This window comes from Aspergillus ochraceoroseus (genome assembly GCF_002846915.1).
Source record: "Aspergillus ochraceoroseus IBT 24754 chromosome Unknown P175scaffold_6, whole genome shotgun sequence".
NCBI classification, from domain to species: domain Eukaryota; kingdom Fungi; phylum Ascomycota; class Eurotiomycetes; order Eurotiales; family Aspergillaceae; genus Aspergillus; species Aspergillus ochraceoroseus.
Window position 1 is genome coordinate 1417865 of NW_024468481.1, and position 24582 is coordinate 1442446.

Sequence of the window (24582 nt, forward strand, 5' to 3'; positions counted from 1 at the left end):
TTGATGTTTCACATCCATGGAGTCGGATCTCTGAGGGAGCTGAGATCGTGGAGACCCTGGGCAGCACGATGACCGCATCAATCTTGAGTTAATTTCCCAGCCCTGGGAGGCATCGTTGCTTTTGATCCTAATTTTTTTTTGGTTTTTTTGCCTGCGTTGTTTACCTTGGTTTTCTATTTCTTTATTCTGTAGTGTGGTTGATCGCTGCTTGTGATTCGATCCCCTTCACCTTCCATCCTTCCTCCATCCCGCAAGTAAATCGCCCCCTCATCGCCACAGTATCTCCGTTTTTTACCCCGGGTTGGTCGCAGTAAGTCAAGTGAATGATATGAAGAAATCAAGGGGAAAAGAAAGAACTAACCCCTCGCTTCTCTCGCTGGAATATAGAAAGGCACGTTCCTGTTCGATCGACCACACAACCTATCCTACCACGACCACTCTTGGATTCCACAAGGGTAGAAAACAAGGCGCGAGGAATTCCGGCTCCTTCGCTCGCTCAGAGCCCAGTCGTTTGTCTGCGGCGGGGGAAAGAAGAATGGCTTCTTCATTTATCACCACCATGTCTGTTCCCTTGATTTCTGTTTCCTTTGTTGATGACGCTGCCCCTCTTCCGATGTCATCAACGTCCGCATCCTCCCCAATACCCCCAGCTCTCGCCCCTTCTGCATCCTACAACACCGTGCATAAATCCTATGTCACCCTCTCAGAACCTCCGTCTTATCTTTCGTCTGCTGTTTGCGCACTAAACCCAGGGTTCTGTGGACTAACTCCTCCCAGCAATGCTCGGACACGAGCCCCCTTCAAGCCTCGTTCTACGGCCAAGGGGACTAGCAGCTATCAACTCAGACAATTCGCGGAGGCTACCCTCGGCAGTGGGAGCTTACGGAAGGCAGTGAGGCTTCCAGAGGGCGAAGATATCAACGAATGGCTTGCTGTTAACGGTATGTCACTCCCGAGGTGGTAAACGGGCCCGACTACGATATCAATACTGACAAGCGTCTTGCTTGCGCGGTAGTTGTCGACTTCTACAACCAGATCAATCTTCTTTACGGATCCATCACCGAGTTTTGCTCCCCACAGACATGTCCCGAAATGAAGGCGACCGATGAGTACGCGTTCTCTGTGTCCTCATCAGCGAAGTGGCTTCTGACGTGAATAGATTCGAGTATCTGTGGCAGGATTCGGAGAATTTCAAGCGGCCCACGAAGATGTCTGCGCCCGAGTATATCGAACATCTGATGAGCTGGGTTCAGAGTAACGTCGACAACGAGCAGATGTTTCCTAGTCGGCTGGGTATGTTTAATCTATCTTCACCCGGGTCCATTAAGACAAAGCTGACAGAATGTTGACCAGGTGCTCCGTTCCCAAAAGCTTTCTCCAGTCTCGTCCGGCAGATCTTCAAGAGAATGTATCGAGTGTATGCGCACATCTACTGCCACCACTATCCCGTGATTGTGCATTTAGGCCTCGAGCCACACCTCAATACCAGTTTCAAACACTACGTGTTATTTATCGATGAGCATCGGTTGGCAAGTGGAAAGGATTTCTGGGGACCGTTAGGAGATTTGGTGGACAGCATGCTGCGCAGCGACTAATCCGTGTAGCAAGGGACGAAGACGAATGCACAAGAATAAATTGGCGTTAAGGTGTTAGGGAAGGATATTTCCATGACGTGTCCGAGTCGAGAGGAGCATGTCTTTTTATGTTTTATAATGATTTTTTAAAAAAGAGAAATGAAAATTTCCATCACCAACCGAAATGATCCATCTAGATTAATGAAAAGAACCACAAAAACGTGACTCCAGCCGAAATCTCGGCGAGTGCGGAATCTCACGTGACCGTGGCCGGGAGAAGTTGGACCTCATCCTTGAACGGCATCATCTCTGCACCCCTCTTGAGTCTCTACGACCCTCGTCCTCTCGCGTCCAATTCCACGCCTCTACCTTCCTCCTCTCCCCTCGAGGTCCCCGTCTCCCACACCAACACCATCATCATGCTCTCCGCTCGCCTTGCCCGTGCCGGCCTCCGTGCCTCCGCCCAGCAGTTCTCCGTTCCTCGCACCGCTGCCATCAACGGCCTGAGAACCTATGCCACCGCTACCCAGGATGTCAAGCCTCCTGTCTCCTTGTTCGGCGTTGACGGTACCTATGCCACTGCTCTGGTATGATATAGCCTTTCTTTTCTCCCAATTGCGATTTTCCCGTCCCTGTAGGGCGCAGACTCCGTTGAGCCGAAAACCCTTCAATATCGTCAATGAAAACATTGAAAACAAAAACACGAACACGCATCTACCGCCGAACTTGACAATTCAAAGAGAAGAGAGAGGGGAAAAAAAATCTAATGCAATTCATTGAATGTAGTACACTGCCTCCGCCAAGTCTTCCGCCCTTGACGCTACCTCCAAGGCCCTCATTAACCTCGGTGCCGCCCTCAAGGCCGACCCCAAGCTCATCAACATCCTCTCCACCCCTACCCTGACCGCCAGCGACAAGCAGCAGATCGTCGCTGAACTCCAGAAGGTTGCGGGCGCCGACAAGGCCGATATCCTCAAGAACTTCCTCGCTACCCTGGCTGAGAACAACCGTCTCGGTCTCCTCGACGGTGTTTGCGAGAAGTTCGGCACTCTTATGAGCGCTCACCGTGGTGAGATTGAGCTGACTATCACCAGCGCCCAGGTACTTCCTCTCTTCTCCTCCTTGTCTATTTTGAGACTGCGAAAGAAATTTATTGACCGAATTTAGGAACTTGACAACAAGACCCTCACCCGTCTCGAGAAGGCCGTTGCCAAGTCCGAGTTCAGCCAGGGCAAGAAGCTCAAGATCGTCTCCAAGGTAAGCCCTGTTGCTCAAGTCTCTCTCATACCACAGTAAAAAACACACATAAAAAAAACATAAGAGTGAAACTCTAATGAAATATATAGGTCAACCCCGACATTGTTGGCGGCCTTGTTGTCGAAATCGGTGACCGCACCATTGACCTGAGCGTCTCCTCCAAGATCGCTAAGCTCAACAAGGCCCTCACCGATGCTTTGTAAATTAACACTTAAAACTACTACTACTACTACATTATCTACGCAGTACCATTAGCTAACATTATCTTTGTTCTTTACCTTTTCTTTTTTTTTTTCCCCCTTTGTTTCTCTTTTCTTTTTCTCTCTCCTATATATCTCCTGTACCCTACCACACTATCCGCTACCGTTACCGCTACCTTGTTTGAATAGAAAATAGCTTGACTCTAGTTCTGAAGAGATAGACAGAATTGAGTTTCTATTTCTATACATATCTTATTCTTTTAGAGTTCGGGGCATGGTTGGATCTTTAGAGTGGAGAAGGAAATAAACAAAGAAAAAAAGGAAGAAAGTGGTAGTGTGTGTGTGTGTGTATGTATGTATGTATGTATGTATTTATGTATGCCTGTCTGTAAGTCTGCTCTATTCTAATCTACTATATACTCTACGTACAAACATATAACATCATCATATCCCAACTACACAAGTGAAAGGAGAGCAACCAAAGAAAATAAACCAAAATAAATCAAGAATAAAAAACTTCTTTTTTCTAATGCCCATTCGACACTCCATCCGCTTGCGCCTCGAACTCATCCTCATAAGCCCCCATAGACACCTGACTCCGCACCCGCTGTAACTGACTCTCCACATAATGCGACATGTGGTTCTCGAAGCCACGCTCGGACTTTTCTTCCTCATCTGCAGGAGTCTCGCCTGTAAATGCGGATTCCAGGTCGCTTCTGTTGCCGATTGAGCGGCTCGTTGACGAGCGACGGATGTGTGGTCTGCCACTGCTACTGCCGCGGGAGTGAATGGAGCGGGTGAAGATGTCATCGAAGTAGTGGCCTGCTGCTGCGAAGGGGGAGCGGGGTGTTTGTGGGAGACGGCAGTTGACGCTGTGTGATTAAATTTTTTTTTTTTTTTTTTTGGTTAGAGAGAAGCGTAGGTGGTGATTTGGTAGATTAGAGTGGAAGGGAAAAGGGAAACAGAGAGAGAGGGGACGAGACATACCCTGTATCATGGATGACTTTTGCGATTAACCCGGTCCAACCGCACTGGTGGGATGCGCCCAGACCGCGTCCAGTGTCGCCGTCAAAGAACTCGTGGAACCATACGTAGTCTTTCCAGTGGTCGTCGAAATCGAGAAGGTCGGATCCGTCGTGCGTTGCTCGACGGCCCTCGTCATTACGTGCAAATATATGCTGCAATCGATGTTGGATTTCTTCTGCGACTTGGCCGAGATGCATGTATTCTCCTGATCCCGTTGGGCATTCGACCTGGAAGGAGTCTCCGTAGAACATGTAGAACCGGAGCAGGGATTCGACGAGCAGGAAGTTTACGCACAGCCAGACAGGGCCACGCCAGTTGCTGTTGCCACCGAAGAGACCGCTATCTGAATCACCGGGGACGTAGCTTACCCCGAACGTCTGGCCGTTGACTTCCATAGAGTAGGGATGGGTTTCGTGGTATTTGGACATAGATCGGATTCCATGCTCAGAGAGGAATTCGGTCTCATCTAGCATGCGCTTCAGGATCTTTTCGAGGCGGTCTCTGCTCACCAGGGCGAGGAGGAGACGCTCCCCTTTTCCACGGCGCTTCATGCTAGCGATATTCCGCTCCGCTACGTCTTGTCGGTTCTCGATGAACCAGTTTAGCCGTCGCTTGAAGGAAGGGAATTTGTTGATTAGTTCGGGCTCGAGGGTCAGTACGGCGTACAATGGGATCAACCCGACTAGTGATCGCACGGGAAGCTGTTGGGTCCATGGTTCACCGTATGAGATGGCATCGTAGTAGAATCTGCGTGCGTCAGGAATTGATGTCGTGGAGTGGGCAACGGAGCCAAACATACCCATCTTCCTCGTTCCAGAGAGAGGTCTCTTGTCCTCCAGACCTGAACGTCATAGCATCACTGATAAGAATAAAATGCTCGAAGAATTTCGAAGCAACTAGACCCTGTTAGCAAAATCAACTGGAATCGTAGGACTACGTACTGTCTTCATAGATTCGTCGATGTTTGGCAAGTTCAAGAGCAATGTTGAGCATGCACAAACAATAGAAAGCCATCCAACCCGTACTGTCGGCCTGTTCCAAGACTCCACCTGTAGGAAGAGGTTCCGAGCGGTTAAAGAGCCCAATGTTATCGAGCCCAAGGAATCCTCCTTCGAAAACATTCTTCCCATCAAAGTCCTTTCGGTTTACCCACCATGTGAAATTTAGGAGCAGTTTCTGGAATACTCTCTCTAGGAAATCAAGATCCTGTCGACCGTACATCTTCCGCTCGATCTTGAACACTCTGAAAACGGCCCATGCATGGACCGGTGGGTTGACATCGCCAAAGTTCCATTCGTACGCCGCCAGTTGGCCGTTTGGATGCATATACCACTCACGGGTGAGCACATCCAACTGGCGCTTTGCAAAGTCGGGGTCAATCATCGCTAAAGGAATACAGTGGAAGGCAGTGTCCCAAGCCGCAAAAAAGGGGTATTCCCAAGAATCCGGCATCGAGAGAATATCATCCATGTACAGATGTTTCCATTGCGCGTTGCGAATGTTCTTCCTACCTGGGGGGGGTGCGACCATTGCAGGATCCCCGTTGGCCCACTGGTCCCAGACAAAGTGGTAATACTGTTTCGTCCACATCAATCCAGCAAATGCCTGCCGTTGAATGTTTCGCAGATCATCGCTCATTGGCAAAGGACTAATTTGATAATAGAAATCGTCGGCGTCGGCTCTACGCTGCTCAACAATCTCATCCAGCGTCTCCTCATTCACAATATCCTCGTGTTTTCGAGACAGCATGAAACGGACGACAGCGCATTCCCCAGGAGGGACTTGCTCAAAAGTATACCAAGCGGCAAATTTTGTGCCCTTATTGGCGGGGTTGACGGCATCTTTCTCCTGGTCAACTATGCGACGATGGAAAGCGTCCTTCACGTAAGGCTGCTTGTTTTCGGTTTTCCACATTAGCTCATTGTTTGTCTCATTCTCAGTAAACATCATTTGTGGTCTGACGTCTTCCGGGGCGTCCCCGGTGGCTGGTGAAGGAGCAAAGCGGACAAATCGCTCTCCTAATTTCTCATGAGTGGTCTTGGCTGTGAGCGGGGAGACTTGCTCAATGGAGGGCTTTTCTTCCTGGCCCTTATACCCCCAAGACCAGGTGTTTCGAAACCAGACATGAGGAATAATATGTAAAGGAGCAGGCTCGGGGCCTCTGTTGTAGGCTATTACACGAAATGAGAGTTCTTCTTCATCCTCATCATGCTTGGCGGTCTCAATGAAGATATCCCAGTATCGGTCCTCGCCGAACACACCGGTGTCGAGGATCTGATACTCGCGGTCTTCTTTTCCCCGTCGAGCGTTTTCATCAATCAAATCCTGGTAAGGGAACTTTTTCTGGGGATATTTGTAAAGGAATTTCATGTACGAGTGCTCCGGGCGCAAAGCTGTCAGAAGGGGTCGATACTTAAGAGGGGAGAATATACTTACCGTGGGGGTATTATCCAGGTGAAAGTGAACCTCTTTGACACTCTCGCCATGATTTCCCTGGGGATTCGATAAGCCGAATAGTCGTTCTTTCAGAAAATCGCTATTGGTAATTCGAAATTAGAAAGCGGCCATGTTTTCACGTCTAGGTAACCTCCCAGCAAAACGTACTCTTTCCCATTCCAGAATGCAAAAGCAATATTTTGTAAACCATGGGTGTCGGATACACCGGCGATTCCATCTTCACCCCAGCGATAGGTTCTCGATCGGGCATGGTCGTGGGAGAAGTCTACGATCGATCAGCAAAAGCCCCGCGCCGGTCCATATAGGCAGGGAGAGACGGGGGGATCGGCTTACAGCTCCAAGCATCTCCGTTGTCACTACAATCACGATGTTAGGTTAGCACATAAAATAACATCGTCCTCACAGCAGATGCTGCACGAAAGAAAAAGAAATGGGGATTAATTGAAGAAAAAAAAAATTAAAAAAAAAGGGGGGGGGGAGGAGGAGACTCACGAATAATCCTCGCGAACTGCAGGGAATCCAAAAACATCCCATTAGCTCAGAAACTTCACCATTCTATCATGACTGATAGAAAAAAGAACGCAAATGGTCGAGTTGAGATGGGAGAGACATACCAGTAGCCCATTGTCTCTCTGCCACATAGGGTCCCCATTTTTTCCAGTACTTGACACGATCGCGGTCCTCTTTCAATCGTTTTTCCTCGGAGGAGATGTAGGTATGCCTGTCTATAAGGACCATGGTTGCGACAATGGGAGCGAGACGGGGTGATAAAAAGTAAGAGAGAGGGAGAGGAGAGGAGAGGAGGGTGGAGGTGAAGAGAAGGAAAGAGAGTTTTGAGGTCCCAATTGTCTAGATAGCGATGGATGCAGTACAACTCAGAGACTCGGACTCGGACATGGTGCGGGGCTTATCAAAAGCGGCTTTCAAAAGGATTTAGAAGGCATCGTATCGTGGAGGTCTGGGCCATTGAATCTGCATAGAGGTGGAGTACGGAGTAGGGAGAAAGCATTCCAGTAGACTGACATCATCGTAGATTAGCTGTATAACTGATCGATCTCTTTAACTGACTGGCCTCATGGAGCGGTAATTTGTAGGGAAATACGTGGTTTAATATTGGCGTACTTAAAGGTAGATATCTCATCTTCTCTCCAATTCTCTCTCCATCGTAAGCTCAATCTTCAATCTAATAAATACATGACTCCCGCTTGACTCCATTTGGCCGCTTCGCAAACCCCTGATTCCGGCTTGAATAAGCATTATTTAAAATATCTTTGCTATTATTCACACTGTACAAATTATTTTGAAGTTTATTACTACATCAAAGTTGATCTTATATATAACTATACATAATTAATAGCTTTCCACCTCTTGACATTTTCGTTTTTATCAGAATCCCCCGAGAATAAAAAAGACTCATGATTGAAGTGTGACATCAGAGTAGGTATCTGAAATGAAGGGAGTCTCTTGGATTCTGCATCGGTGAGCCGGTTTTTGTGCAAGCTTAGCCTGAAAATAGACAAATCCGAGACAAAAATATATAGATAGGTTTTAACAAATGAATGCCAGTATCTTATGTATATATATACCTTGGTGACTCGCGGGGTGATTGATGTCTTCACTTTCCGTCTCTCTGCCCCGAAGTCAGAAGAACAAAGATATTAATATATAAATGACTGAGGCCAGCACGAAGCACTATCTAAATGACGATGACGATAACAATAATATATTATGCCACAGCAAAAGCAAACCGAGCGATCCTGGCCGGCATAGTCGTGACAGGACATTTGCATACACTGATCAGGTCAAATACGCCAACAAATGCTACAGGCGCCAGGATACACCAGATGTGGGATCAAAACCAAATAAGCGCCCGAGACCGTCGAATCTTCGAGTAATGCGACTCTCAGCGACGATGACGGGAGAACGAACCAACAGAACTCATTTCTCTTCAGACGTACTTGCCAGAAAGGAGAGATCAAGACCAGGACAAGCTATGCTTCAATCCACTAGAGACTCCATCTCAAATTCAATCATTTTACCGAAGCCAACCAGTCCTGACCTGTGACATTCAGTCAAGAGTGGCGGCCCTGCTCCCGGTCCTCTCTGTCCTGCGGTCGTTGTTCATCGCCGCTGGAGTACTGGCCTGCCATGTCCGTTGGGGATGTTGCCGATGAAGCTGATTCTAAAACGAACAGTGTTACATGAGCTTCCAGATGATTGTTGGCGGGGTTGGGCACTTCTTACCTGTGGATTGATATCCACCCTCTTGCTGCGCGTCAGCAGGTCGGCTGCTTCCATCCAGGATTAAAGATTGCCGTGCTTTTAAACGCTTTTCAGCATCTCGAATTTTGACCTGGAGTTCCTCTAGTTCTCGGTTCTGGATAATCATCTGAAACTTCCTAGAAGGTGACGTTAGCCCTGCCTCCTTGTTGTTTCCATGTTTACAGTAGACATAGTGGATATGACAAGAGCGGGACAACACTGAGGGATGAAGGTCCACTTACTTTTGATCAATAGTCTGCGATAGATAATCGACATCTGAATCAAGTGAAAACGCGCTGTCCAGCGCGGTAGAGAAGGCCTGCGCCATGGTCCTGTCGAGTCAAGCTTGGTTAACACTAACTTGCTAGTATGGGGATGGCGAGAGCCAGGGGTACGAACGATTGCGGCCGACGGTTTGGCTTCCAACCTTGGTCAGCGTCGGACATATTGATTAATGATTTCGGTGCAGTGATATTGTTAGGGGTATCAAGCGATGGGGGAATCTTGAAAAGAAAAAAAAATTTAAAGAGATCGGTTGTTGCGACCGGATTCTGAGAGACGAAGCAGTTCCCGGAGGGGGGGGGGGGGGGGTCCCAGAGAGGCAGTTGAGTGGGTATCACCAGTTGCAGTTCCTGGGGAGTGGTGTTGTTTCTATTGTTAAGTATGGGAAAGAACCCCGAGTAGTATCGACGAAGCTTGAAGAATTAAAAAAAAAGGTTATGTGACAGAATATCAGGACCAGCTGAAAGTCTATTATTCCAAGGAGGCCCAAGGAGGGGGAAACGTTTAACGGAAATGAGGGAATCGGGAAAGATAGAAAAAGCCTTGTCGCACTAAGTATTCAGGATGGGCCAGGAGCAGGACCAGTTTTTAGTTTAGCTGTGGTTATCGATGGGATTGATTGACAGGGGCCTTGCAAGATCGGAGGAATGCCAGTGACCAGCTGAAAAGGGGGAGAGAAATTAAGATTAAAAGCCAACTAGATGGACTAGAGCAGGTACGTAGGAGATAGGGATGGGTTGAGTTCGAAAAGAAGAGGAGAAAAAGGAGGGCGAGAGTGTAGAAAAAGGGTCATCTATAACAGTTAACTATACCTACTGAGTAAATATGGAGTAATAACATTGCTACTAGTAGTTGATCCAAGGCTCACTGGTTGGATAATAAATAGTAGCCTCTCTTCTCCTCTCCACTGGTAGGACTCCATAACAATCAAAAGCTTTGAGCTCCTAAACACTGAACAGTATACTTCCAAGTTGTCTGGAGCTGTTGAACTGAAAATGGAGTATAGAAAAATATCTACCTATATAAGAGGAGTACTCCCTCTTTAGAACTTGATATTCCACCAGGCTATGGAGTACTAGATGCTTATAACTCTGAACCCTGACTGTGACTATCAGGAATTACGCAAACGCAACCGCAACAAAGAAAGGGGAATTAAATTACCGAGTAAATCCATGACTGGCAACCCCTTGACAACGTGGGGTGCTGTAATATACAGTATCATATTACGCTCTTTCGCTCAACCTGAAAGACTATGGATCACTTCCTGGGGAGTATATTTCTCTTTTATACATATAGATGGACTAAAATATTCTTATAAATATTCTACTTATTTCTCCTCTTTTTATTAACTCCATCTAATGGTTTGTTTTATGCACAACACAAAATACCCGGGCAACCTTGGTGGCGTCATGTTGCATAGCTCCCAGGTAAAAGGGTTACCATACAGTACGGCCATTGGTTACCTTACAGTCCCGTCATGCCTCGAGTCTTGGCGATTAACTTTCACGTGATCCAACCGGGTCGCAAAAGAAAAAAAAGAAAAAAAAAGAGGGAGGAAGAAAAAAAAGGGAAAAAAAAAAAAAAAAAAAAAAACTGGGCAAATCTGTCTGTCTCCCAATCCAAAAAGTTGTCCTTCTCGTCCTCGTCCTCCCGTTTCATTTCCCTCTTCCCCCCCCCCATATTCCGACTCTTACTCCCCGATTAATATCCATGTTTATTGCTCTACATCATTTGTCGACTCTTCTCCTAATTATCCTATTTTTCCCCTGATTTTCTCCCTCCAAGATTACTCTGAATTCGAGTTTGTCCGTGTGCCGTCCAGATCATTTCCCAATTTTTTTTTTTTCTCTTTCCCCCTTTCATCAGCTGCGTTCATGGTCTAAGCCGCCATCCGTATCCCGATCACCGCGTTCTCCTTCCTTCCCAAGAACCAATCAATTAGTATTGGCATCATCATCACTTTTACGCAGTCTTCACTTGTGCTTGTGAGGTCCTCTTCGGGCCATTTTCCTTGCGCACTCTTTTTTTTTTTTTTTTTTTTTTTTTTCCCTATCACCGTGGCCCCCATTCTTCATCCTCCCTCCCCCAGTGGCCGATCGCGCAGGCAATGGGGGATGCCTCCTCTGTCGGCTTACACTCCCTTTGAATCCCTTCTCTTCTTTCAATCCCTCGCCGTCCTAGACACACGACCAGCCAATTTCATCTCCATCTCCGACCTCCTGCGCAACAACCAGTTCGTTCGCGACAATGTTGCTTTCGACGCCCATAGGCTCTCTCCGGAGGCCCTGGAGGACCTGTATACGACGTTGATGCGCGATGGCGTTGAATCGACTGGCGTTGTCGCAACCCTCGAACCGAATGGCCATCGCGTGGAGCCCACCAGCCCTAGTAATCCCAAGAAGCGCAAGATCTCGAGCCCTCGACCTGAAGGGTTGTCGGAGAAGACTTTGAATAATACTGGGTTCGTTCCGGGGTTGGTCGGGCATTTATATGCCAGATACAAGGAGTTGGTTACGAAGGAGATTAGAAACGAAGAGAAGCGATTTAAGGAAATCAGAGACGAGATCGAGCGATTACAGAAGGAGGACCGCGAAGGTTCTGCAGTGAAAACTGTAGAGCCAACGCCTACACCGGTCTCGGTTTACCCTGCTAAGCGTGAGCCTGTACCGGAACCGATGGATTTGGACACGAATGAGAACCAGGTGGAGCGGCAGCCTCCTAAACAGGTCCCTGTTCAACCTGTGTCGAGTTCTGCGGCAATACAACCTCAGTTGAAACCCCAGGGCATGGATTTGAATAATACCAAACAGCTACCAACACAGCCTGTTCAACAGCAACAGCAACAACCTACACAACCGCAAAAGGCCCCTACCAAGATGTTACAGCCCCAACCCCAACCACAAATACTGCAGCAGAAACCACAGCCAATACCGCTATCGCCGCTTCAAGCACAACCAGCACTTCGTCCTCAACCAACTCAACCAGCAACGCCAGCCAATGGGAACGCGATTTCAACACCTCAGCAACCAAAAATAGCTCCTCGAAACGCCCCGGTGCAACAAGGAGCTATTGGTGTCCCGCCTATCCAGTCCCAGAAACTGCCACCTACTGCGCCGGCCCTTGGTCCCAGCCTAGCTCCTCCCTCAGTAGGCACACCCTTACAGAGTCAACAGCCTATCAATATACCGGTTACCTCTGCCACCGCGCCGAAAGCTTCTCCGAGTGCGAAGACCGTAGCAAAGAAGGCCAATGCTGCACCTCCACCGACAGCCCAGCGTCTCCCTCCACAGGCAAGTTTTCAGCAATGGTCGTTGAACGAGCCTCAAACACCTCAAGCCCCTCCCTCGTTTCTAGTTCCGCAACTAGGAAGTCATGCTCGGTCTGCTCAATCCACGTTTCCTCAGCAGGTTCTGAAGCCCGAGAATAAGGCTCCACAAGGCGCTCAACTTGTGGCGGTTCCGTCTACACCGCAACCAACACCCTCGGCGTTTCCGGTTTCAACGCCTCTTGGTCCTGTTTCTGGGTATCAAACACCCATAGGTGTGCCTCAGGGCCCTCCAGTCACAGGGCAAGGGGTCTCACGGCCGCCGCGCCTATCTATTGAGACACCTGGTTCTCTCACCCCTTGGAAACAAACCCCGCGTCTGACCTTGCTACATTCCCCTGGATCGCCCGATCGACCTCGACCGGAAGATGTAAGTCCTATTAGCGAGAGAGCTTCATCGCCGTTCGGATCGCGCGAGGGCACCCCGGAAGAGCCCGGACCACGCCGGCGAAAGCGACGGAATGAAGGAAAGGGCCTAGGACGGGGTAGAGAAAAGGCCGCAGATATCGATCAGAAAGGCGAATCGAAGAAGAAAGGAGAGAAGGCGACGGGACAAACTGGAAAGAAACGCGATAGAAGTACCACTTCGTCAAGGAGTCGAGGACGGTCAGTCGTATCTCGAGAAGAAGAATCTGCCACTGAGTCGGGAAATATTAAGCATGAAATGCCCGGAACTCCAGCTGGAATTGTAGATGCCGAACCCGAACGGACTTCTGCAGGACGAAAAGCTGCCCCAACTTGGGAAGAACGACCCGGCCGAGGGCGACCAAAACGCAAACGCGCTGTTAGTGAGGCCCCAGAGCCGGAACCGCCCCAAGCGGAGCCCAGCCAGATGGGCCGCGTCGATCCGAATCAATCCACGCCGTATGTATTGTGCACGCGTAACTTCCCAAGAACTGGTGCTCCAATAATGAATGATGTAACGACTCACAAGCACGCATCTATCTTCACGAAGCCACTGACAGAACGCGATGCGCCTGGGTATCGAGATCTCATCTACCGACCGCAGGACCTAAAATCCATCAAGTCCTCCATCCATCAGGGCAGCAAGGCTTTGACTGCCGCGACAGAGGCCGCAAACACACCTGTTGCGGATGGCGAATCCCCGGCCCCCAACGTAGGTACACCTTCGAAGAACGCTGTCATGATGTTGCAGAAAACGGAGGATGTCATTCCGCCCAGAGCAATTGTCAATTCCGCGCAGCTGGAGAAGGAATTGATCCGCATGTTCGCTAATGCGGTCATGTTCAATCCTGTTCCTCAACGTGGGTTTGGTCCCGCCTTCCCGATGATTGGAGACACGGAATCTAGACGATCCTATGCTCCTGAGCCCGAGGAGGGAGGAATCATCAAAGACACACTGGAAATGTTCGAGGACGTGGAGCAGGCGGTCACTCGGTGGCGGGCTGCTGAACGCACCGCAGACGAGCTGGCCACCAAGAGCATTCTATCTCTTCGAAGAGGTAGTGCCAGCGATCCTAACACGGACAGTGCCGATGACTTTAAGGGATGATGATGAAATGAGATGCTCACTGCTGTGATGAATGAAAGAATACTGCTATGTAATATTAAAATGAAGGAAAAGCTTTTTCCAAGAATTATTTTCCAAGTCTATTTTTGGTCTGTTCTTGGGGTCATATACTTCGTATCTGTAAGTACACTGTACTTTTCTGTTCACCCTCTTCCCTTAACCTTTCTAGAAGGCGAAGGGAGATGGGGGCGGGCGGGCATGGATTCCTCAAGACTCACGCAGTTCCCGAAACCGCCTGAACTGGCTTGGTCCTCCCCAGGCCATCCTTCGCGTAAAAGTCCATCGGGTAGACGCCGTTATGCGTGGTCTCCCAACTCTCTCTAACTCCCAATGCAATAAGCGCCTCGTAAGGCGTCAAAAGTGGCCGTGGAAATGCGTAGCCCCAATCAATACTCAACCGGGGACAGGCTATCTGCACCCAGCACTCCACGTCAGACATGGACGCTAGTTTGCCCGGGAAAATCTCGCTCAGGAGAAGGTTGACGATTGGGATCCCGCGTTCCCGGAGATGATTCTCAATCATAGCCATGGTATTTGGGTTTCCCTGTCGACCGAGGGAGCCGAGAATGATGCCCCATTTCTTGGCGGATTTGGCGTTGTTGATTGCGTCGCGGCGGAGGGTGTGCATTTCGTCGTGCGAGTAGGTTTCCCGGGAGAGTGTGCGCGAATAAGGGTCGTACCGGTAGGCCGGGATGCTGGGGTTATGGATCATGGCTGATTCGAGGTGGAAGCGGCCGTCGCCGAGGTAGAGGAGGATGTCGATTTCGTCGGCTGCGAGTTGCGGGGAGGTACAGCCTAGGATTTCGCCCTTTGATAGCGGGGTGATCTGAGGGATGATGACCTTGAAGCCTGCGCGTTCAAGGACGGGTTTGAGACCGTGGAGAGTGGCGTTGAACTGGATTGTGCCGACGGTAGCGATTGTTTTGCCGGCTTGGAAGTTGCGCTCAAGGGTGGCGATCAGGTGTGACGTGTCGATGCTGATGTCCACGAAGATGTAGAGGGTTTTGATCTGGGTGACGTCCACAGGGATGAGGCAGCTGTGGGCGTAGTGGACCAGGAGGTCGCAGCCCAGAGCGCGAGCAGTATAGTCGTCAATACAGCAGGCCCCGTACGTGACGTCCCCCATGATCAGGGTTTCGGTTCCGGGGCAGAACTGGGTGAGGATATCGGAGATAGTGGTAGCGAAGAGCAGCAAGCCTTCCGGGAATTGCAGCGCGATTCTCTTGGCTCCAGAGGTGCGTATTCGGTGGATGGTCTTGGGGATCTCGAAGGAATAGTTCCTAGGGAGGAGATCGATCGCGGCTTGGATATCGGGATCTTCGAGGATCTCAGGAGGCACTTGGTTTAGAGTTCTGGGGGTTCTTCTTGAGGCTGCTAGATGGAGTTTGAGGTGTTAGTGTTTTCTTTTTGTCCGTGTGCTCGTTGTTCGTAGTTCCTCGACTTACCTTTCTGAATGCTTGTGGACTCGACATCCTGTACGCTTGGTGACGCTTGGGCCTGGGCATCTGCAGTGCGTCTACCGACGAATCTTTTCTTAGGTTGCCGTAGAGGGGTGTTCACCGGTGAATTCTCAGACGGAGCATCCATTCTTGTCTCTGAATTATTGACAATGTCGTTGATTACGACTCCAAAGTGGGCGGTGGATATATGTACTTCGGTCTTGGTGGGATAAATTCCTTTTTTTTCTTTCTTCCCCTCGTCGTGTCTGACTAAGGCAAAAAAGGTCAGGTGGGGTCGCTGCCTGTAAATCTGGGCTTCTCCGCATTTCTACCGCCGGACAATGCGGGCTTCATGGTCTGATTTCTTGCCTCCCCTGGCATTCTCATGTGCTGAGATTTCTGGCGTGGTTTTCTTATCCTTTCTTGAGATTTGTTTCATAAATTACCATCATGATTAACTTTAGACCTAGATTGGGTCTCTTTTCTGTTCTGAGAGCAGTTCCTTGCAAACGCCGCTTTGCGACAGAGGCGCGGTTAACTTCGGACCACGTCCGCATCGTCGAAGTTGGACCACGAGATGGACTTCAGAACGAGAAGAAGTCTATACCGCTCGAAACAAAGCTCGAGCTCATTCAGAGGCTCGCTAAAACGGGTGTGACGACAATTGAGGCCGGTTCATTTGTGCCTGCAAAATGGGTTCCTCAGGTAATGCTCGCATTTCCTCCCGCCTCTACCCACAGTGCCGGCGATCTTGGATGTGCTGACGGCTGGTTGTTGGATAGATGGCTAGTACTGCAGAGATATGTGAAGAGCTCTTACAAAACCCGCCGCAGTCTCATGATACTATTGCTTACAACTATCTTGTTCCCAACGTGAGGGGTCTGGAGAATCTGATCAAGGTCATGGATTCTGCCGATGTTCCCACGGCGACAACCGAGTCTTCATTAAAGCCTGCAACAACCACAGAGATTTCTCTCTTCGCTGCCGCTACTGAGGCCTTCTCCAAGGCTAATACCAACTGTACTGTACAGGAATCGTTGGATCGCATTCGCCCTATTGTCGCGTTGGCTAAGACCAAGGATATTCGGGTTCGAGGATATGTTTCTGTTGCCCTGGGCTGTCCATATGAAGGGCCTGATGTTTCACCATCCAAAGTAGCGGAGATTACGGCTACTTTACTGGAAATGGGTGCCGATGAAGTGTCCGTGGCAGACACAACCGGCATGGGAACTGCGCCGCGCACTCTGGAGCTCCTGCAAGCTTTGAACGCGGCGGGGATCGCAAATACGGATCTAGCACTCCACTTCCATGACACATATGGCCAAGCTCTGGTAAATACGATTGTGGGATTGGAACATGGGATCCGGATTTTCGACAGCAGCGTTGGTGGGCTTGGTGGCTGCCCATACTCCAAGGGCGCAACGGGAAATGTGGCAACTGAAGATATTGTTCACACCATCCACAGCCTAGGGATGCATACCGGTATTAACCTCGAAGAGATGTCAAAAATCGGCTCCTGGATTAGTGGTGAGCTTGGCCGATCCAATGAAAGTAGGGCAGGGAAAGCGACACTTGCACGACTACAAGGGTCATGTTAAGTATTTGTAGGAGGCAACAACTTATGGCGTTTCGAATGCTGGAGGGCCAAACCATTTTGTTATATTATCTAGGTAATGATATTGAGTCACTGCTTGCTGCTCCTTCCGCAGGATGCTGTAATGAACGATCATATTCACTGAAGAACTGTGATATGGGTAAAGGATTATTTACATCCATACACTATATGGTATACGATATCTTACCTAAAGGTCACATACATCAACTTTGCTAAGACACTTTTTACTGGAGAATGTTTCAACTCTTAGTAGGTAAAAACTTGAGCGTAGGTACTGAAACTCTACAGGGTGGTTCTAATAAAGGTCCATCATCTACTTCTCATTGTGTTTCAGAATAGGTAGAACGTATCCCTGAGTCAACTACTAGTAAGATAGATAGATACTCAATGTTCTCCTCGATAGAGACCAATTAGGTGCTTGAGAGACTACGTAGGTATACTTCAGCGACTCCATAGATAGCCTTGGAGGAAAAGACTCACCGCCAAGTGACGGCACGCGACATCTTTATGTAACTCTCGATCAATTACTTATTTTCTCGGGTCACTACCATGTTATTTCACTAGCTTCGATGACATGCCTACATTCCTGCCTTCATATCTAAGCGCCTCTCTCGTATATAGCTCCTTGTCTCCATTCGACCAGCAATAGCCTACTAGCCCATCCCTTCTGTTGCCCCTAGAAGAGGAAATATCAATGTGGCCTCTCCCCGGAGTCCCGTCATTGTCATGGGCCCGATTTCGTGCACGGATTGCTGCTGTGTTCCATGGTGCTGACCCTAAGGTCTGCGTCGCATTCTGGCTGTTTGGTAGGGCCTTTGTTATGTTACACTACCTTAGAGCACGCGGTCTCTAACAAGAAAATGGGCACTAGGTTTAATCAACAATGTACTGTATGTCATTATTCTGTCCGCAGCCCTGGACTTGGTCGGTCCCAATGTCCCAAAGGGCGTCGTCCTACTCGCCGACGTGCTTCCATCCTTCGGGACAAAACTGGTCGCACCCTACTTTATCCATGCCGTCCCCTATTCCATGCGTATTGTAATATGTGTGTTGCTTTCTGTACTGGGTATGATTGTGGTCGCTCTTTGCCCAGAATACACAGATGGCAGTACGCTTTCATTTAAACTCGCGGGGATTGTTCTCGCTAGCTTGTCAAGTGGTATTGGAGAAATGAGTTTTGTCTCGCTCACACACTACTACGGTCCCTTTAGCCTTGCAGCTTGGGGAAGTGGAACAGGAGCTGCTGGCCTAGTAGGTGCTGGAGCATATGCGCTGGCAACCACATCCCTCGGATTTGGCGTGAGGGCAACTCTCTTGTCGTCCGCTTGTCTACCCGCTGTCTTGGCTGTGAGCTTTTTCATAATCCTGCCTAGATCGCCGATCCAGGCGCAATATCACGATTTTGAGGAGGAACAGCGGAATGTGAACGAAGGTACATCCGGTGACAATGGTGATGATGAGAATGACAGGTTGCTCGATTCTTCTTTCCATTCGGCTCAAAGTCTCAAGGTAAATCCGCCACGAACAGGGTTGGGACTGCAAAGCATAACGGCGAATTTGAAACAAGTCAAAGGATTGTTCTTCCCTTTGTAAGTTTTTTTTTTTTTTTTTTTTTTTTTTTGGCTTAATCTCGCGCTGAGTTGGAATTTGCTCACTCGTTTCAGTATGTTGCCGCTTTTGCTAGTGTACATTGCAGAATACACTATCAACCAGGGCGTGTCTCCGACATTACTGTTCCCACTTGAGGCTTCGCCATTCACTCATTTCCGCGCCTTCTACCCGGCCTATAATGCAATTTATCAGATTGGTGTCTTTATCTCCCGTTCCTCAACCCCCTTTTTCCGAGTGCATAACCTCTACCTTCCCTCGTTTCTCCAGATCATCAACTTGGTAGTATTGACACTACATTCATTGTTTGACTTCATTCCTAGTGTGTACCTTGTTTTCCTGGTGATTTTCTGGGAGGGGCTTTTAGGCGGCCTTGTGTATGTGAATACGTTTGCGGAAATTGGGGATCGTGTTTCTCCAGAAAACCGCGAGTTTTCCCTAGGGGCAACGACTGCCAGTGATTCGGGAGGGATTTGTATCGCAGGATTTCTGGGAATGATGTTTGAAGTGTGGCTCTGCGACTGGCAGGTTTCTCATGGACGAGATTTTTGCCGACGAACATGAAATACAGTGGTATGGATATAATAAGGAAATACAAACCGAATCCATTCGAATAAATTTACCATTATTTTCCTTCTGGTACAGCTGATGGAGTGTCGCGTCACAGGACCTCCGCTGTCGAAATGTGGACTTGCATGTGATCGCGCAGCGCCCCAGCCCAAGGCTCCCGATTGTTGCTGACATCTTTAATTCCTTCAAGGAGAGATTCTTTTTTTAGCTCTGGCTCGCGCTTTTAGATACTGTAAGCAGCGCGTCTCTTTCTCACTGGATTCTTCCTCCACCAAATTCAGTGGCTGACTCGATACTTTGGTGGGGACTTTCACATGCCTCCGTTCCTGCGATGATGCATCATCCATCCATGGATGACGATCGAGGATAATGGGACAGAAGCTGGTCCTTCTTCATCTCCATTGTCTCTTGTAATTTCTATTACTTGTCTCTGGTCTGTCCTTGCCTCCATTCTCCGTGTTAAGTACCCTGATTCACGTGGGGAGGAGCTATATCCGACACGTTGTGACTGTGCTCTTTTTCTGTACTGTCTGTGATGGATTGATTGACATTCTCTTGTATGTGGTCAGTCTATCACTTCGTTTTTTTCCCCCTATTACTTTTGTGTACACTGGATACCTCGTTGTCTATATTTTTATTACCTGTTGATATCTTTTATGTTGCTTTCCCTTCTATCGTTTGGCGGAGATTTTTATACTCTCCGAAGTTGCCTCTGAGGGCATCATTGTTACATCCTCGTAGATTTGATCGCTTCTTTATTGGCTCGTGGAAATGATAGGTACGCTGCTGTCCTCTCAATTATTCATTCGTCTTGCTAATTTCCGTCTAGACCACGTTCTTGGGAGACCATCGACCAAGTTCCGTAAGGTCCAGGTTCTTGCTGTGTTTCTATTCTGGTCATTTTACCTTTTCAGGTATGTCGCTCCAACGTCTCACGGAGGTTGTCAACCTGGGTCTCACTAAATTATATACTGCAGGGGAAATAAACACGGTCCTCCCGTTATTCGAGGTCTCTCGTCCCGTCTTTCACAGAAACTGAGTGTGTGGCAAACCACTGTTTCTGTAGTTTTATGGCTTTATTTCTGCCGTAACTTCGCCAAGATCGTGGGACTCGAGTGTCCAGAACCTCTAGCGAACCTCTATTCTCGATCCTTTTTTCGGGCAACATGGATCACGACAGCGCTGGATGCCGGCTTTTGGACGGCCATGAAGATCAAGCCTAAATGGCTGCGGGATGTCGCGTCCTTGGGCTGTACTGTGTATTATCTTTTTGCTGCTGAGCGGGCGGATGAAAAGGTTCGTCGTGTGAGGTCAACTTTAACAGTTGAACACTTGCGGGTTTCGTGGAACAAAGGAACAACCCCGTATCTTTGGGCTCTTTCGAGTCTGGTGCGTCCACGATTTACTCGGTATCCTCCGCGTGCTATCAGGATTCCTCGCCCCCGACAGTCCATCTACCACGAGCCCACTAATGCGTGGCTGTATTTTGATGGCCCCTTGAGTGCGTTACGGGATCAGACTTGTATTATCCTCGATATTCCCGGAGGCGGATTTGTTTCTATGACTCCCCGACATTCCGAAGATCGACTGCTTGCTTGGGCTGCAAAGACTAAGGTTCCGATTTTAAGCCTAAACTATAAGAAGGCTCCAGAATATCCGTACCCTTATGCACTCAATGAATGCTATGATGTCTATCATTCAATTGTCACCTCACGCGGTCGCTGCTTAGGGCTGAGTGGGCTCACGCCACCTCGTGTCATTCTTACAGGCGACAGCGCTGGTGCTAACCTTGCTGTCGGTACAGCCTTGATGGCTCTTCAGTCGGGTAGTGCCGGTGCATCTCTGGGGCAGGGTCGGAATGCTCTCCCACGGCCGGACGGACTAGTTTTGGCTTATCCGGCGCTGAACATGAAGATAGAAAGTTGGATGTCTGAAGAACAAATGTCCCTAATCCAGGAAAAGAGCACACGTCAAACGAATCGGAACGTCATTCGAAGAAAGGACATGGACTATCAGAGGTTGACGCCATTCACCACTCCTGGGACATCTCTCGATGACCTTCGACATGATTCCTCATCTGAACCCGACTTAGAGGCAGGGGATGGGGCAGAAGAGGCACCAGGGCTCGTCCTCGAAGACGACAAACAGGAAAGCCTGGTATCTCAAACTGCTCATCTCACTAGCAGTCAGCCAAAGAAAATCCACACTCGGTTGGCTGTGTCATCGATGATCTCATACGTGAATGACAGGATATTATCACCTGAACTGATGCGAGCAATGATCATTCTCTACATTGGACCGCATAACCGCCCCGATTTTAACACCGATTATCTTTTGTCGCCAGTTCTCGCCCCTGAAGCTCTTCTTGCGCAGTTCCCCAAGACATACATTATTACAGGAGAACGAGACCCGCTGGTTGATGACACTGTGATATTTGCTGGAAGGCTTCGACAGGCCAAGCTCCGCCAATTCCACGAGAGGCAGGAATTAGGCCTAGAAAAGTCTCATCGGAGATTCAACGAGAAAGACCATGTTGAGGTATCCCTCCTTCCAGGAGTTTCGCATGGATTCATGCAAATGGCGGGTTTTTTCCCGGATAGTTGGAAACATATCAACCGATGTGCTACTTGGATTCAAACCTTGTTCGAAATAGCTGAAGTCAGAAAATCACCATCTGCCCTCCTTTCTATTTACGGGACTGGCGCTCTTCCCAAAGGCTCTAAGGTCGATTCTGGACGAAATTCTCTTCGCAATCACAAGCGTAGCTTAACGGGGGAGTCCTCCGCCGATGAAGACAAGCCATTAGAGATGAGCATCGGCAGGATGACCCCGTTGGATGCTACGGTGCGGAGCGCTAGCGCTCCAAGCTGCCAACAGCTGCAGAACGGATCGGCCCTGGAGACTAGGCTCCGTAACTCTAACCAGGATGGCGAAGAGGCAGCGTTGAATGATCGGGATAGAAGTATCTCGCGGGGCCGCGCAACTCGGTCCAGGGGGTTAGGCAAACGGCGACCGCTTGCTCCGACCAACATCAACATCTTCTCGATGACAGAATATGCTTCAGATCCGGCGAGCCCGATTCGTATGCGTCAGAGAGAACACAGTATGTGTAGCCTAGCCAGTGAAGAGGATATTTTGGGTCGTCGCATGAATGGATTAGCAGGGGGTTTAATGGGAATTGGAGAGGGAGCTCAGACGCCATGATTGGAGTCGTCACCGGCGTGTCCATGAGAGTTATGATGAACAACATACTTCCAAAGTTATTATGAGACTAGAAATTTGGTCCAACAGACATGCATTATGGAAATGACAACAAATCAACAACCCCATTAGGGCCTGGAGGACGTTGACTGCGGGCTTTTGAAGCTCCCTTAATTCTTACTCATTTTAGCACCCGGCCCGCTGCCGAGAAATGAAACCAGGGCAAAAGACTCGTTCATACTCTACCCCAAAAGTACGAAACAGACCCCCGGTTAAAGCGCACTTGGAGTTAAATCCGTTAGTTACGGATAATTGGCGCTGCAATCACTAATGAAAGTCTGCGATCGTCAAGCGCTAAGCAGAGGCACAGGCAGACCGCAAATAATTGTCCAAGTTATTGTCACGACTAGATGAACCATCGCAACTAACAATGGCGTGCTCTGGCGCTTCACCCGGAAATCTTCTACAACGGTAATAAAAAGCTGCAGAAGAAGGACTTGCGCTCTTCTCTGTCTGTTGTTGATGTTTTTGAGGAGAAATCCCCGTGACTATCTTAAGATACAAGGTAACCCTACATTCGCAAACCTAGGCCATAGGCGTCTATAATAGGATTATAGTCTCTAGATTTCATTAGTTGGTCATTTGTACTGTGGAATAGCTCAGTAATGCAGGATGCGTGTTGTTACATGATAGTACATTTTAGAAATGCCCCTCGTTTGCCAATTTTCTAGGCATTCGATTTCTTTCGATGGTTTCGGCTAATAGCTGGGCCCATTGCCCCGTATATTGTATGATGCGATGTGCCTATGAAAGACTCACTCAGGTTCTCACTTCAAACGTCCCAATAAGATGCCCGTACTCTTGGTCCTGTTTTCTTTGGTTATTGAAAGTCCATTTTCTCTGCCTGATCTAGCCCAGCTTACCAAGAAGTCATTGAGCTGCACTCTCGCATCTGATGCAGAGTCACCTATATCCATGTCGTCGTTTATATTGAACATTTTGAGATTCCTGTTCTGCCTCAAGGTTGCAATCTTGATTGCATTTTCTGTCGTATTTGATGTAAACTCAACATACTTGATGGTGCCATCGCTGCCCGTCACGATCTCATTTGCAAGTTTGCAGCAGCTCCATCCCTGTTGAATGGTAAAGCCATAATGTGCAATCTGGACCTTGTAAGCTTCTAACATATTTTGACCAACGTTGGGTCTGCTTACTGGGATCAGAATATCATTACCGCTTCTGAACCTATTCCACGATCCCTCATGAAGTTCATCAAACCACACTGAATGCATCTCATGAAAGACTTGTTTAGAGTAAACATAGGGAGCATGGTGTGTGTTGCTTAATGGCATATTGTGTAATCGGTATGTATCAAGCAGGAGAATAAATGTTCTAAGTAAACTTTTGTCCCAAGGATTTCGATCCCGGTTCATCTGCGTTACCAATTTGCTACGATTTTTGGTGACTTCAGTATCTGTGAGAAATATCTTCACTCCCTTGGTCCCTGTAAAAAAGTCCGATGGATGACAGCTTGCATGCAAGAAGTAGTCGTCGTTGAAGTGTATGAACAGTTCACTTAGCCCCGGGATGTAGTGGAGGAACTGCTCAATGGTATTTGTATTGAACGTCGGATGGACTTCCGGCGGGATCAAGTCGTTTTGATTGATAATCTGAACCCTAAAAGCTTCCGCTCAGCTTCCCATAAACGTAAGCGCAAAAACCAGGGTTACCTTGGATGGGACTGGTTCAACCAGTATGGTGCCTGATTAGGAGTCACAATATATACCATTCCAGTGTGCCATGGAAGGAACTCGTTGAGGGATCGTAGGGAATAGAGAAGCTCGTTATTATCCCTGTCTAGCGATCCGCCTATAATTCCACCGTATCGCTTACGCTGTGACCTGAAATTTGGATCCGATCCATTCTATTCCAGTCAGGAGGGGTTGTTAATGATGATGATGATGATGACGATGATGAACAAGCAGAAGCCAAGGTGGTAGCTGACTACTTACCACCCAGGTGTATACAATGCTAACATTTCGTGCCCACTCCCACTCAGGCTCCAGGTGATAAGGGTGATGTATAGAAACCCCTTCTGGTTGATAGTCTAGAGCTTGAATAACTGAACGAAATATAAATATTGTAAAAATCGTAGCTAAAATGTAGGTAACACGATGGATAATTCGAGCCATCATTATGAAGGATGAATCGTTAGTGATTCTGGGGAGGTAGGAG

General features: G+C 48.5%; 8 protein-coding genes across 8 annotated transcripts; 4 read left to right on the forward strand and 4 right to left on the reverse strand.

Annotated features, from left to right (window-relative positions):
- The first annotated feature begins 68 nt into the window (after positions 1-68).
- Positions 69-1754, forward strand: P175DRAFT_0503031 (Mob1/phocein family protein). The gene is made up of 4 exons (XM_040897534.1): positions 69-941; positions 1016-1109; positions 1160-1293; positions 1354-1754. The coding sequence occupies exons 1-4, from the start codon at positions 329-331 to the stop codon at positions 1593-1595; spliced, it is 1083 nt and encodes a 360-aa protein (XP_040750889.1). The 5' UTR covers positions 69-328; the 3' UTR covers positions 1596-1754.
- A 239-nt stretch (positions 1755-1993) lies between these two features.
- On the forward strand, positions 1994-3034 carry P175DRAFT_0441824 (F1F0 ATP synthase subunit 5; the record flags this gene model as incomplete). Its single annotated transcript, XM_040894090.1, has 4 exons — positions 1994-2161; positions 2361-2675; positions 2742-2831; positions 2921-3034. 4 exons carry the CDS (start codon positions 1994-1996, stop codon positions 3032-3034), a joined length of 687 nt encoding a protein of 228 aa, XP_040750890.1.
- Positions 3035-3557: 523 nt separating this feature from the next.
- On the reverse strand, positions 3558-7252 carry P175DRAFT_0533931 (uncharacterized protein; the record flags this gene model as incomplete). The annotated part of the gene is made up of 9 exons (XM_040900093.1): positions 3558-3903; positions 4019-4804; positions 4857-4953; positions 4999-6436; positions 6494-6593; positions 6662-6779; positions 6848-6870; positions 7007-7022; positions 7129-7252. 9 exons carry the CDS (start codon positions 7250-7252, stop codon positions 3558-3560), a joined length of 3048 nt encoding a protein of 1015 aa, XP_040750891.1.
- A 1334-nt stretch (positions 7253-8586) lies between these two features.
- P175DRAFT_0510751 (uncharacterized protein) lies at positions 8587-9222 on the reverse strand (the record flags this gene model as incomplete). The annotated part of the gene is made up of 4 exons (XM_040898535.1): positions 8587-8696; positions 8759-8913; positions 9019-9108; positions 9176-9222. 4 exons carry the CDS (start codon positions 9220-9222, stop codon positions 8587-8589), a joined length of 402 nt encoding a protein of 133 aa, XP_040750892.1.
- Positions 9223-11090: 1868 nt separating this feature from the next.
- Positions 11091-14050, forward strand: P175DRAFT_0503035 (uncharacterized protein). Its single transcript, XM_040897535.1, has one exon. It carries the CDS (start codon positions 11173-11175, stop codon positions 13894-13896), a length of 2724 nt encoding a protein of 907 aa, XP_040750893.1. The 5' UTR covers positions 11091-11172; the 3' UTR covers positions 13897-14050.
- Positions 14051-14128: 78 nt separating this feature from the next.
- dph1 (2-(3-amino-3-carboxypropyl)histidine synthase) lies at positions 14129-15501 on the reverse strand (the record flags this gene model as incomplete). The annotated part of the gene is made up of 2 exons (XM_040898536.1): positions 14129-15288; positions 15360-15501. 2 exons carry the CDS (start codon positions 15499-15501, stop codon positions 14129-14131), a joined length of 1302 nt encoding a protein of 433 aa, XP_040750894.1.
- A 302-nt stretch (positions 15502-15803) lies between these two features.
- On the forward strand, positions 15804-22350 carry P175DRAFT_0510754 (uncharacterized protein; the record flags this gene model as incomplete). Its single annotated transcript, XM_040898537.1, has 8 exons — positions 15804-16058; positions 16136-16941; positions 17626-17774; positions 17840-18557; positions 18633-19085; positions 19525-19579; positions 20005-20060; positions 20124-22350. 8 exons carry the CDS (start codon positions 15804-15806, stop codon positions 22348-22350), a joined length of 4719 nt encoding a protein of 1572 aa, XP_040750895.1.
- Positions 22351-23174: 824 nt separating this feature from the next.
- On the reverse strand, positions 23175-24542 carry P175DRAFT_0494630 (uncharacterized protein; the record flags this gene model as incomplete). The annotated part of the gene is made up of 3 exons (XM_040896023.1): positions 23175-24024; positions 24078-24271; positions 24360-24542. 3 exons carry the CDS (start codon positions 24540-24542, stop codon positions 23175-23177), a joined length of 1227 nt encoding a protein of 408 aa, XP_040750896.1.
- Positions 24543-24582: the final 40 nt, after the last annotated feature.

What these genes read in the sequence shown, in the direction of transcription:
- P175DRAFT_0503035 (XM_040897535.1), top strand. Translation starts at nt 11,173, where the DNA reads ATGCCTCCTCTGTCGGCTTACACTCCCTTTGAATCCCTTCTCTTCTTT.
- P175DRAFT_0503031 (XM_040897534.1), top strand. Translation starts at nt 329, where the DNA reads ATGAAGAAATCAAGGGGAAAAGAAAGAACTAACCCCTCGCTTCTCTCG. An exon ending in CGAATGGCTTGCTGTTAACG is followed by an intron (nt 942 to 1,015) that starts GTATGTCACTCC and finishes CTTGCGCGGTAG; the next exon opens with TTGTCGACTTCTACAACCAG. An exon ending in GAAATGAAGGCGACCGATGA is followed by an intron (nt 1,110 to 1,159) that starts GTACGCGTTCTC and finishes TGACGTGAATAG; the next exon opens with ATTCGAGTATCTGTGGCAGG.